This window comes from Panthera pardus, unplaced genomic scaffold (genome assembly GCF_024362965.1).
Source record: "Panthera pardus isolate Hobbes unplaced genomic scaffold, ASM2436296v1 HiC_scaffold_17, whole genome shotgun sequence".
Taxonomy (NCBI): domain Eukaryota; kingdom Metazoa; phylum Chordata; class Mammalia; order Carnivora; family Felidae; genus Panthera; species Panthera pardus.
The window spans coordinates 57,080,535-57,093,711 of NW_026526732.1; the positions used below are offsets into that span (position 1 = coordinate 57,080,535).

The 13,177-nt window shown below is 36.5% G+C and overlaps 1 protein-coding gene across 6 annotated transcripts in view; it reads left to right on the forward strand.

Annotated features, from left to right (window-relative positions):
- Positions 1–13,177, forward strand: part of HACE1 (HECT domain and ankyrin repeat containing E3 ubiquitin protein ligase 1) — a 120,777-nt gene that overhangs the window by 12,134 nt on the left and 95,466 nt on the right. For 4 of the 6 annotated variants that reach the window (XR_002078225.2, XM_019442974.2, XM_019442975.2 and 1 more), the window contains exons 5-6: positions 5,198–5,273; positions 12,976–13,107. Coding sequence is in view for 5 of the 6 variants with exons in the window: in XM_019442974.2 (XP_019298519.1) it covers positions 5,198–5,273; positions 12,976–13,107 (208 nt within the window). In the remaining variant the exon portion in view is untranslated. Of the gene's footprint in view, positions 1–5,197; positions 5,274–12,975; positions 13,108–13,177 lie in introns of those variants that run through there. The other 2 variants (XM_019442977.2, XM_019442979.2) reach the window with 2 other exon arrangements.

A 13,177-nucleotide genomic window follows, 5' to 3' on the forward strand; every position in this document is an offset into this window, starting at 1 on the left:
GAGATCAAATCCTGCCTAGGACTCTATTCTGACAGAGCAGAGCCTGTTTGGGATTCTCTCTCTTTTTCCCTCTTTGCCCCTCCCCTGCTCTCTTTCTCTCTCTCTCTCTCTCTCTCTCTCAAAAAAAAAAAAAAAAAAAAAAAATTACAAATAAAAAATATCTCAGTACTCTATCTCAACAACTGTAAGTGAGAGGACACATCATTACACACTGGGGATAAAATGTCTACTGCCATTGTAGTCAGAGACCTAAGTCATTTAGGAGACCGTTACTTTTTTTTTCCCCTAGCTTTGTTGAGGTATAACTAACAAAATTGTAAGATATTTAAAGTGTACGTCATGATGATTTGGTAGATCTATGCATTGTGAAAGGATTCCTTTCATTTAGTTAGTTAACACATCCATCATTAACACCTCACATATTTATCTTTTTTGCTGGGGGGATGTGTGGAAACATTTAAGTTGGAGAGCTTTAAGTTTAAAAGACGAAGAAATACAACAGAAATTACTTGATTCACGTGGCAAATCCGTGAGGAGAGAAGGAATAAGAAGAGTTTGTAACCCTAACATAACATCTGATTTGGATGCCTTTCTATTTCTGTGAAGATTAATTTTGATACTTAATACTTAACTACTTTCTTTTTTATTACTGGGTACCTTGTACATTTTAGACTTGCTCCGTAAATGTTTGCTGAGTGACTTGAATGCATGTTACTTCCTGTAGCTGCTGCTGTTTTCAAAAATAACTTTTTATTACAATTTCTTCAAGTTCAGATTTGTCTAGACTGAAGCAGAAGTCTTTGCCTTTTGCTCATACATCTGTTTTTGGGGTTTCGTTTTTTGTTTTGTTCCCTCAGTTATCGTCAGATGAGTAGTATAATTCTCTTGGCCTGCTTTAGCAGTCCTCTCTGTAACCGGTGGTGCTGGGTACATTAGTACTGAATTGCCCTCCTTTCTATTAGAAGACCCATTAAGCTACCACAGACCACTTGGATGATTGGTCTTTGTGTCATTTGGGTTACCATAAGCTTCCTATAATTATTGCAATATTGGGGCTGGAAAATAGTTGCTTCCTGTACAGGAGGATCCAGGGTTGCTCATGATTATATGAGATTATTAAAAGAGAAGACTTCAAAATTGTTGGGAATTCTTAGGTTGCATGTTGCTCAGATTTGAAATACGATTTTTTTTCTTTATTCTTTTGGACTAGGTTGTGAGCTCATAAAGGGCAGAGCCTGTGTGTTAATTAATATTTTAGCTCTAATTCTTGGCAAAATTGGTGCTCATTTAGTGGGTTGTTTTGACTTACTGAGATTCTGGAAAGTAGCAATAATGATTGTTAAGTGAGAAAATGTAATTTCTCTCATATTACTCTTTTGCAATTCATTTTTGAGGGGGAGCATTATGGATTGCTGTTTTTCTTCATCAACCCCCCCCCCTCCCCCAACACCTCCTTGGGACTGTTTCCCTGGCTCATTCCCATGGAAGTGTTTATTTTGTCAATAGGCCAGTGGTCCAAGACAGCTTGAAGATGTTTTAGAAATCCAGCAATATGGGTATAGACAGTCAGACACGCAGACACACACACACACACATTTTAAACAATGTATTCATAAAAACATTTTTTTAATGTTTATTTTTGAGAGAGAGACACAGAGTGTGAGTGGGGGAGGGACAGAGAGAGAGAGGGAGATAAAGAATCCAAAACAGGCTCCAGGCTCTAAGCTCTCAGCACAGAGCCCGATGTGGGGATTGAACTTGGGAACCATGAGATCATGACCTGAGCCAAAGTCGGACGCTTCACTGACTGAGCCACCCAGGCGCACCAACAATGTATTCATTTTAATAAGACTATCTGGTCTGTTGTCTTAGGATTATGGAGGATTTATTTCCTAAGAGTTTCATAACAATGTGTTAGGTAAAGGAACTTTGTAAATGTTTGAACTTATAAGTTTACTCAGAACTTTCTTTTCTTTGATTATAATGCTGATTTTAAATGACATTTAACTTCATTTCAGATACAGAAACCAAAGCAAGAAAAGTAATTTGTTCTCTGTTAAAAAATATTTATTCAGTTAATAAAAAGCTTAGCTGTTAACTTATAAATAAGATTGAATAATTAATTAATCAAGTTTTATTGAGGTTCATTGAGAGCACCTAGCTGTGCTTTTTATTGAGTTTATTTAAGAAATATACAGTCTAAGTCATGAAGAAATTTATGATCTCATTGAGTAAATAATAACATATACACATACATACTCTATATATTATATACTTTGTATATATCATACACAGCATTATATATGTAGTATACTCATGTTAATACTATGCATATATTATATTACATATGACGTATAGTACATAATATGCTATTATGTGTACACTGTTACATATTTTTTATATGTATAATTGTTCATTTAACCAGATCATAAACTTCTTCATTCTATGGATTATATCTTATTTCCTTAATTTAGTGCTGAGCATTGTCAAGCGCATATATATGTGTGTGTGTGTGTGTGTGTGTGTGTGTGTGTGTGTGTGTGTGTGTGTGTATGTGTGGGTATAAAATGTGTATTATAAATATATTGTGTGTGCATCACTTTTGGTTTCTAAAGCATGAATTTTCATTCTTTAGTGAAGTGGAAATGGAGATTGAATAGTCACTGGGAATGGATCAGGCTAAGAGTAAACATTGTGAGCAAAATGAAATCGATAGGCAGTTCGTAAGAGGACAGAAGACTTAAACAGATATTTCTACATAGAAGATCTACAAATGGCTAATAAGAACATTAAAAGATGCTCAATATCACTAATTATTAGGGAAATGCAAATCAGAACTACAGTGAGATGCCAACTCAAACTCATTAGTATGGCTATCAAAAAAAAAAAAAGCAGAAAATAACAAGTGTGAACAAGGATGTGGAGAAAAGGAACCCTTATGCATTGTTGGTTGGATTGTAAAATGGTACAAATGTAGGGGCACCTGTGTGGCTCAGTCAGTTAAGCGTCTGACTCTTGGTATCAGCTCAGGTCATGATCTCATGGTTCATGAGTTTAAGCCCTGCATCAGGCTCTGCACTGACAGTGCAGAACCTGCTTGGGATTCTTTTTTCTCCCTCTCTCTCTGCTCCTCCCTGCTTGCTCTTTGTCTCTCAAAATAAATAAGTAAACTTCAAAAAAATGAAAAAAAAATGAAAAAAAAAAAAAAAGAACTTTGGAGCACCTGGGTGGCTCAGTTGAGCATCTGACTCTTGGTTTTGGCTCAGGTCATGATCTCATGGTTTGTGAGATTGAGCCCCATGTGGGGCTCTGTGCTGACAGTGCAGAGCCTCCTTGGGATTCTCTCTGTGCTGTCTCTCTGCCCCTTCTCTCTCTTTCTCTCTCTCAAAATAAATAAACATTAAAAAAAAATGGTATAGATGGCCTGAAAACAATTTGGCGGGTGGTCAAAAAAAAAAAAAAAATAGAATTACCATGTGATCCAAAAATCCCACTTCTCCCACTTCTCAGTATATATCCAATAAAATTCAAAGGAGGGTCTTGAAGAAGTATTTGTACACCCATGTTCATAGCAGCATTAGCTAAAATGAAAGCAATTGAAGTATCCATTGATGGATGAATAGATGAGCAAAATGTGGCAGATATGTACAATGGAATATCATTCAGCCTTAAGGAAGGAAATTCTGACTTATGCTACAACATGGATGAACCTTCAGGGCATTATGCTAAGTGAAATAAGCCAATCACAAAAGGACAAACACTGTCTGATTCGAGTTTTATGAGGTACTTAGATAAATTGTAGAGACATAAAGTAGAATAGTGGTTGCCAGAGGCTAGGGGGAGAGGAAATGGAAAGTTACTGTTTAATGGGTATAGAGTTTCAGTTTTGCAAGATGAAAAAAGTTCTGTGCTTGAATGGTGGTGATGGTTGCACAGTAATATGAATGTACTTCATACCCTTGAACTGTAACTTGAAAATGGTTAAGATGACAAATTTTAGGTTCTGTGTATTTTTCCACAGTAAAAATAACAAAAAAAAAGAAATGAAATAGGTAGGGGGATGCATAGATATGCACTTCATTAATTTTATAGTTACGTTCTTATAACTCATCTAAGTATTAACTTTTAAATATCTTATAATCAGGAATGTAGGATACTAGAACATTGACTTCCATTGTCTTATATTTATTTAATTTTTTTAAAACTTTATTTTTGAGAGAGAGAGAGTGAGAGAGAGAGAGTGGGGGAGGGGCAGAGAGAGTGGGAGACACAGAGTCTGAAGCAGGCTCCAGGGTCTGAGCCATCAGCATAGAGCCGGACGTGGGGCTCGAACTCATGAACTGCAAGATCATGACCTGAGCCAAAGTCCCAACGCTCAACTGACTGAGGCACCCAGGCGCCCCGTCTTATGTTTCTTTAAAAAAATTTTTTTTAATGTTTATTTTTGAGAGAGAGCAAGACAGGGGGAGACAGAGCATGAGTGAGGGAGGGGCAGAGAGAGAAGGAGACACAGAATCTGAAACAGGCTCCAGGCTCTGAGCTGTCAGCACAGAGCCTGATGCAGGGCTCGAACTTGGGAATGGTGAGATCATGACCTAGGCCGAAGTCAGGCGCTTAATCAGCTGAGGCACCCAGGTGCCCCACCCCCCATTGTCTTATATTTCTGAGGAAGGTTACTATTCCAAATGTTCAGTCAACAGTAGAAATTTCTTAGCATTAAAAAAAATATATATTGATTTACTTTAACATTTATTTATTATTGAGAGATAGACACAGAGCATGACTAGGGGATGGGTAGAGAGAGGGGGAGACACAGAATCTGAAGTAGGCTCCAGGCTCTGAGCTGTCAGCACAGAGCCTGACGCGGGCTCGAACTTAGAAACTGCGAGATCATGACCTGAGCCGAAGTTGGTCGCTTAACCAACTGAGCCACCCAGGTGTCCCGTTTTCCTTAGCATTTTGAATGATAAATTTGTCTTAATGACACGAAAACCTCATTGTACCTTTTCTTTATCCTATTATCTTGAATTATAGAAACAATTTTTCATTTTATTTCATATGTTATAGTGTTTATTTAAAAAGATACAGATTAATATTTGCCACCAACTAATGTTGAGTGTAGTCAGTATTTCAATAAAATAATAGTCATTTGCTTATTTTTCTTGTACCAGTTATCTGTGTCTTTTTTTCTTTTCAGGCAGAAGAAATGCATGAGTAAATTATTAGAATACAGTGCTGATGTCAACATTTGTAATAATGAAGGCCTTACAGCAGTAAGTGCTAAGAATTTTATCTGAGAATTTTAAAATACTTTTAGAAAATGATATTGAAGGTGATAGTAATGCAAAGTGCAGCACAAGTGTTTCTGCAAGTTACTTCTTGGTGTTCATGAAGAAGATACAGAATGATTTGAGACCTGATTCTCTGCTGTATTAAGAGAAGTTAAGTTTCACTTTGTTTCTCCTATCTCCTTTTTGTTTGTGACCTTTCACTTATTTTGAAGGCTTATTCTTCTAGCTTTTGTCACCGACCTACAGGACACTTCTTAGGGGCATCTCTGCTCCTTCTTCATAGGAGAGCTGTTTTATTAGGTCCTTTAAAATATTTTAATATGTACATGGTAGGAAAATTGGATGGCTAGGCAGAAAAGAAAAAAAAAAAGACAATGAATGGAATGATCACTCACTGTATCCTGTGCACTCAGAGATAATCACTGTTAATATTTTGGCCTATATCCTTTTAGACTTGTTTATATCTTACCTATGCTAGAATTTTTATCCATTTTGCTATGTCACATAAGTTAATATGTTTTTGATCCATATAGATGTTATAGGGAGGTGGTGTGGGATATTTCTGAAAAGATTGTTGAAATCCAAAAATTTTTAAAAATTTATTTATTTTTATTTTTATTTTAGTGTAGTTAATATGCAGTGTTTTATTAGTTGAAGGTATATAATGTAGTGATTCAGTAGTTCTGTACATGAAATAAAAAATTTTAATCATTTTCATTAATGGAACATTATTCATTTTAGAAGTTGAGATAAAATAGAATTATGTGATTATTGAAAAATTGTTTTGAACTTGTGACAGATGTTAAATTTTATATATCAAATTTTACCTTCCTATATATGAGGTGATGGTATTAATTAACTTGATGGTCAGAATCCTTTGTATTCAGTTTTTATTTTTAATTTCAATACAGTCAACATACAGCATTATATTAATAATATAATATATTATTATATTATATATATGCACATATATATGCACATATATTATTATGTATTATATATGCACATATATTATTATGTATTATATATGCACATATATATGCACATATATTATGCACATATATACGCACATATATATATGCACATATATATGCATATATATATATTATATATGTATGCACAGTATAGTGATTCAACAATTTTATATGTTACTCAGTGCTTACCATGATAAGTGTGTGTTTTAATCCCCACCCCCTATTTCATCCATTGCTCCCTCCACCTCCCCTCTGGTAACCATCAATTTATTCTCTATAGTTAAGAGTCTGTTTCTTGGTTTGAAAAAAAAAAAAATTTTTTTTTAATGATTTTGGTAGTGTTTTGTAGATTCTAAATCTTTTAATTTGTGGATAAAGAAGAATATTGAGTATTTACATACCATGCCAGTTTTTAAGACCTTTCTGATTAAAAATATTTTTGAAGGTAGGGGGTACTGGGGCACAACAAACAGCTTGCCTAAGATTTACTTTATTCTGTGAATGACTTACTAAAGGTAAAGAATAAGCTCAATCATGATTATTTGGAACCCACAATTCCTGTGATAATTCAGATTTTGTTATATATTAACAACATAATGCCGTCTATAAAGAAAAACTGTAGTCTGAATATCTACAAGATGCTTAGTGATACGGTAGCTACCATTTGGGTATTATAAAACTATGGCAATGACGTAGACCTGTCCTTAGGACACTATCTAATATAGGCAAGTTAAGATGTTCAGTGTTAACATAATCTGTTTAATCACATAAATTTTTATCTGCTAATTTCCCACTCCTGAACTTTAAGGAAGGTAGAGTAGAAAAGTTTTAAAAATCAAATTTTTACTTAAAAAATTATTAGTGCATATATTAAAAAAATTTTTTTTTAATGTTTATTTTTGAGAGAGAGAGAGAGAAACAGAACGTGAACATGAAAGAGGCAGAGAGAGGGAGACCCAGAGTCTGAAGCAGGCTCCAGCCTCTGAGCTGTCAGCACAAAGCCCAACACGGGGCTCAAACCCACGAACTGGGAGATCATGACCTGAGCCAAAGTCAGACGCTCAACCAACTGACCCACCCAGGTGCCCTTGTGCATATATTTAAAGAGTCAAAAGATTCTACAAAGCTTGTGGTAGAGGAATAGTCTCTGCACTCTTTCTGACTGGAACCAACCTTAATATTCTCTCCTGTCGCCCTGAATAGTATATATAGTGTGCCTCCTCCTCTTGGAAACTATTCTGGCCATGAACCATGATTCTACCTAGGCCCAGACCACCATGATGGAATTAATTCAACAGCTGGGCCACTTGACTCCATCAGTTGAAGGAAGCTGGGCTGGTGAAAATGTGTTGCTGCAGAACTGAGTAGTTGCCAGCAAATACATGGGACAGTAAAGCCAGGGCTCCTGAGTTGGAAGAAACCTTGTATGAGGAGCCAAGAGCCCCAAGACTTTTCTTACAAAAGGAGAGAACTGTTGACTGTATGCTTTCTAGGCTGGTTACCCTCACAAAAGACTTATCATATTTCTTCATTCATTTGCTCTTTCAACAGGAGTTTCTTGAATACCTACTGTGTGCTGGCACTTTGATATTGTGGGATAGAGCCATGAATATGACTGACTGGTCCTTGTTGTCCCCAAACTTCTAGGAAGACAGGAAAGTTAACAGGCAGTGGTAACACAGTGTAATGAATGTCAACATAGAAAAGGGAGATGCTATGGAAGTCCTAGCAGGGGCCCCATCATCACTTGGGACATTGGAAGAGGTATCCCAGGGACATGCCACATGAGCTAAGTCCAGAAGGACCAACAGAAGTTAGACTGGTGAATGTCGCGGTTGTGGGGTTGGGAGAGGGGGTGGGGAAGAGAGTTTTGACTCAATAGAATAGACTGATGAAGGCTTAGAGATGAAAGCACGCTACATTAGAGTGGTGAGCTTAACTGGTGTTCAGGTACCCCTGGGGGTTCATAGAAACTTCCCAAAGGTCTTTGGCATGGATAGTTACAGGGATCACTTTCCAGACCTTTAGCTACCATATGTACTTTTTTCTCAAGATTATGTGCTCAAGAAACATCCTGCAGTAGGTATCCTGCCCTTCCCACCTTCACCTTCAAAATCACTCTTCCACCACTTTTTGAATGAAGTACATTTTGTGCTCAGCCATCCTGAATATTGCCAAGGCACATTGTTAAGGGTGGCCTGGGATAGTGTCAAACAAAAGAGCAATTCAAAGTATTAGTGTGTGCAAAGACTCTTGTCACTCAGTACCCACCATAAAATCATGGCAGGATTTTGTAGACTTTTCCCTGCCTTACACATATTGCTGTTAGGGGTGAGGTAATTAAACTGAGTTGGTTTGTTCCAAACTCAGAAAAAATTATAAAAGTGAGGCAATAGGAGTGATGGAGTATTTGTTTGATTATGTTGCCTATAACATCCCCCAACCACCGTCTGACAATTCACTGCCTCTAACAGAGGTCTATGAGAGCAAAGCAAAGAACATTAGTAAAAAATACTGAAGGCAATGTTGACTTATGTCACTCAGGTGACAAAATCAGGGTGAGACCTATATCTTACCTGTCTATCTCAGGAAAAGGAGGAAATGGGTAGTGACTGCTAATGGGTACTGGGTGTCTTTTTGGGGAAATGAAAATGTTCTAAAATTGACTTTGGTGATGATGATTGCACAACTCTGTGAATACACTAAAAACCACTAAGGTGTATACTTTAGTATACACTGAAGTGTATACTTTACACTTTGTGTATTGTATGGATTGTATGGCATGTGAATTGTATGGCATTATACTTCGAATAAATATACATCTATATTGTGACACCCCTCCAAAAAAGGAAACATTCTCTTGACTCTCCTCCCCAACCTTTATAAACTGTTAACTCTGTAGTTAGCTCTTAACTATTTCAATGGATATAAAAATTTAGTTTCCTCAAATCTAAATAATGTACTATTGTTGCTACTTCTTGATTTTTCAGTTTTAGGCATTACCAATTGACTTTATGGAACGTAAGGTTATTTGCTCTCTTTTCCAATCCTGCCTCCTTTTATCCCATCATGTATAAGCACTTTTCTGTCACACCTTTCCAATATAGTTGTTGTAATTTTAGTTAGATCATTTTTTAGTATTTTAATATTTAAATTATATTTATACTGTTTACAGTAGTACCAAATAGTTTGTTATAGTTACTTCTCTTTATTACATAGCATTTTGTTTTTCATGTAGTCAAGAATTGCATTAAAGAAAAATCAAGATAATTGTAGATTCTTAAGTACCTATAAGAAGTAATACAGAGAAATCCCCTTACCTATTGCCCAGTTTCCCTCACTGGTAACATTTTACAAAATTATAGTATAATATCATGACCAAGATATTTATATTGACATCATCTTTCTTGTTCAGATTTCCCTAGTTTTACTTGTTTATCTGTACCCAGTTTTACTTGTGTGTGTATATTTATAGCACTATACAGTTTTATTACCTGTGTAGGTCTATGTGTCCACTACCACAGTCGATATTCTGAACATTTCCACCTCCACAAAGATGTTTCGTTTTGCTTTTCTTTCATAACCATACTTTTCCTCCCCTTCACTCCATGCCTAACCCTCGGCAATCACTAATCTGTACTCCATCATTTTAAGAATGTTATATAAATGGAATTATATTGCATGGAACCTTTAGGCTTTTATATGTTCATCATATTCCATGGAGATTGATCTAAGTTGTTGTATGTGTCAATAGTTTGTTCCTTTATATTGTTGACTGGTATTCCTTGGTGTAGATGTACTACTGGTTGTATAACCATTGAAGGACACCTGGGTCATATCCTGTTCGGAGCTATCTCGAATAAAGCTGCTATAAACAGCTATAGTGTACTAGTGAACCTGTATTAGTGTACAGGTTTTTGTGTGAACATAAAAGTTTTCACTTCTCTGGAATAAAGGCCCAAGAATGCAGTTGCTAGGTTATATGGTAGTTTCATGTTTAGTTTTAAAATGCACTGCCTAACTTTTGCAGAGTGCCTGCATCATTTTATACCTCCAGCAGCAATGTATGAGTGATCTAGTTTTTCAGCATCTTCACCAGCATTTGATGTTATTACTGTTTTTTTATTTCATCTGTTATGATGTGTGCAGTTGCTATCTCATTGTGGTTTTAATTTGCATTTGCCTAATTGACATCTTTTCATGTCCTTTTTTGCTATCTGTATGTCTTTCCTTCTTTTTCTTTCTTAAAGTTTTTATTTAAATTTCAATTAGTTAACTTACAGTGTTCTATTAGTTTCAGATGTACACTATAGTGATTCAGCACTTCCATAAAATACCCAGTGCTCATTACAGGTGCCCTCCTTAATCCCCATCGCCTTTTTAACCCATCCCCCCCACCCACCTCCCCTCTGATAGCTATCAGTTTGTTCTTTATACTTAAGAGTCTGTTTCTTGGTTCTGTTTTTTCCCTTTGCTTGTTTTGTTTCTTAAATCCACATAGGAGTGAAATCATGCTAATTGTCTTCCTCTGACTTATTTTGCTTAGCATAATATTCTTTAGCTCCATCCACATTGTTGCAAATGGCAAGATTTTATTCTTTTTTATTGCTCAGTAATATTCCACTGTAGACACACACACACACACACACACACACCCCACATGTTTATCCATTCATCAGTTGATGGACACTGGGGCTGTTTCCATAATTTGGCTATTATAGATAATGCTGCTATAAACATCAGGGTGCATGTATCCCTTTGAATTGGTATTTTTGTATTTTTTGGGTAATTTTGCTATCTATATCTTTTGACATGTCAACCTATATCTTTCGACATCTTTTTTTAGTGTTTTATTTGTTTTTGAGAGAGAGAGACAGAGAGAGAGTGTGATTGGGAATGAGAGAGAGGGAGACACAGAATCTGAAGCAGGCTCTAGGCCCTGAGCTGTCAGCACAGAGCCCGATGCGGGGCTCGAACCCACGAACTGTGAGGTCATGACCTGAGCAGAAGTCAGACGCTTAACTGACTGAACCACCCAGGCGCCCCAATTGCATTGTCCTTTTTAAAAAAACAGTACCCTGTTCTTGTTTAAAGGGTGCAGTCAATATTTCTCTCTCTGAGAGTATTAAATATAACTTTTTCTTTTGAAGTTTTTCCTTCAATATCCATGGTTCCTTTTTTTCCTCTTGCTATTTATTTATTTATTTATTTATTTATTTAGTATTTTGTCTTTCAGACTAGATGCATTTGTCAAATGTTTGGTGGAATTGGGAAAAGCTCTTTGAAAGCTCTGTTTGAATTAAGGAGGTTTATTCACTGTGGACTTCAGTGTAGGGTGATATGCTTGGGCATTTGCCTTTAGGATTCTTTCTGCTGTCAGTTTCTTTAGGCATTTACTCTCAAGTTGGTCAGATTCCTCAGAGAAAGCTCTAACAGTTTCCAGGAGGAAACTGGATACTTGGTAGAGGAAAATGCTTTGGGATTTCAGTATTCAGTGTGTGTAAACTTGCACTTCATCTCCCATTTTCAGTATGATATTCTTGCTTCATTGTGCCTGGTGTCTCTCTTATATAGAGACTGTTTTCATGCCTCTTGTGTTCTCTCAGATGGGGAGGGGCAGTTATTGGCCTTGAAGAGTTCAGGAGGGATGGTAATTTAAGGGTCTAAATCTTATTTAGGTCTGCTAATACACCCCTATTTCAAGAGATGCAAAGTGCTTACTACTGATTTTGAGCCTTTTGGGATTTCAGTGATCTGAATCACCTTCTTGGCCTTCTCTACTGCTGGTTTAGGATTCAGCTTTTTGTTCTGATAACTCTGATAAAAGCTTTTAGCTTCCAAAACTTGTTGCTATTTAGTCTCTTTTTTATCTTAAGATAACAATACTCTTTATTGTCATTTCAATGGAGTTTGGGGAAGAAATAGAAGTTGATGCATGTGTTCAAGCTGCCATCTTAAAACAAGTTTCATGATACATTTTTTTAATGGAAAAAAGTCAATTGAAAAATGCATGGATTGGGGCGTCTGGGTGGTTTAGTTGGTTGGGCATCCGACTTTGGCTTAGGTCATGATCTCATGGTTTGTGAGTTCCAGCCCCACATCGGGCTTACTGTTGTCAGCATGGGGCCCACTTGGGAACCGCTGTCTCCCCCCCACCACCAAATAAATAAAACATTAAAAAAATGCATGGATGGCGTAGTCCAAAGTTTTAATATTGATTATCTTTGAGTGGTAGATTTATAGGTGTTTTATCTTCCGTATATATTATTATTTACGTATGTTACATGCATTACTTGTAAAAGACATGAGGTAAAGAATATGGTGCCTACTGTGTTAATTACTTTTTTACTCATGTTTGCTTCTGGGGAAGGAAAAGTATCCAGTACCTTTTCTTTAGAGACAAGCTATGCATAGAGTCCAGGATCATCTAGGAAGCAGAGTATTTGATGATCCTAAGTCTAGGACCCTTAACTATTTTGATCTATGGAATGCCTGATTTTGAAGTACATAAAGTACATGGTGTGTAACCTACATCTGGATGCATAGTTTTTCCCCATATAAAAATATAGGAAAATGTAGGGGCTTTCATTTTAATTTAATCTTTAGTGTGTGTATCATGCTCACATTTGAAATGTAATAGCATTATTTATCTGCTGGTTTTATATGAAACACTCCTTGCACAAATGTTAAGTAACTCCATGGCTGCACAGATACACTGGCTGGCTGTGAATGGGCGGACAGAACTACTCCATGACCTTGTACAACACGTCAGTGACGTCGATGTTGAGGATGCGATGGGGCAGACAGCACTGCATGTGGCCTGCCAGAATGGTCACAAGACGGTAAATTCATCCCTGAGGACTTTAAATTGCATGTATTTATTTTTGAAAACTTTGAATTTATGAAAAGTTT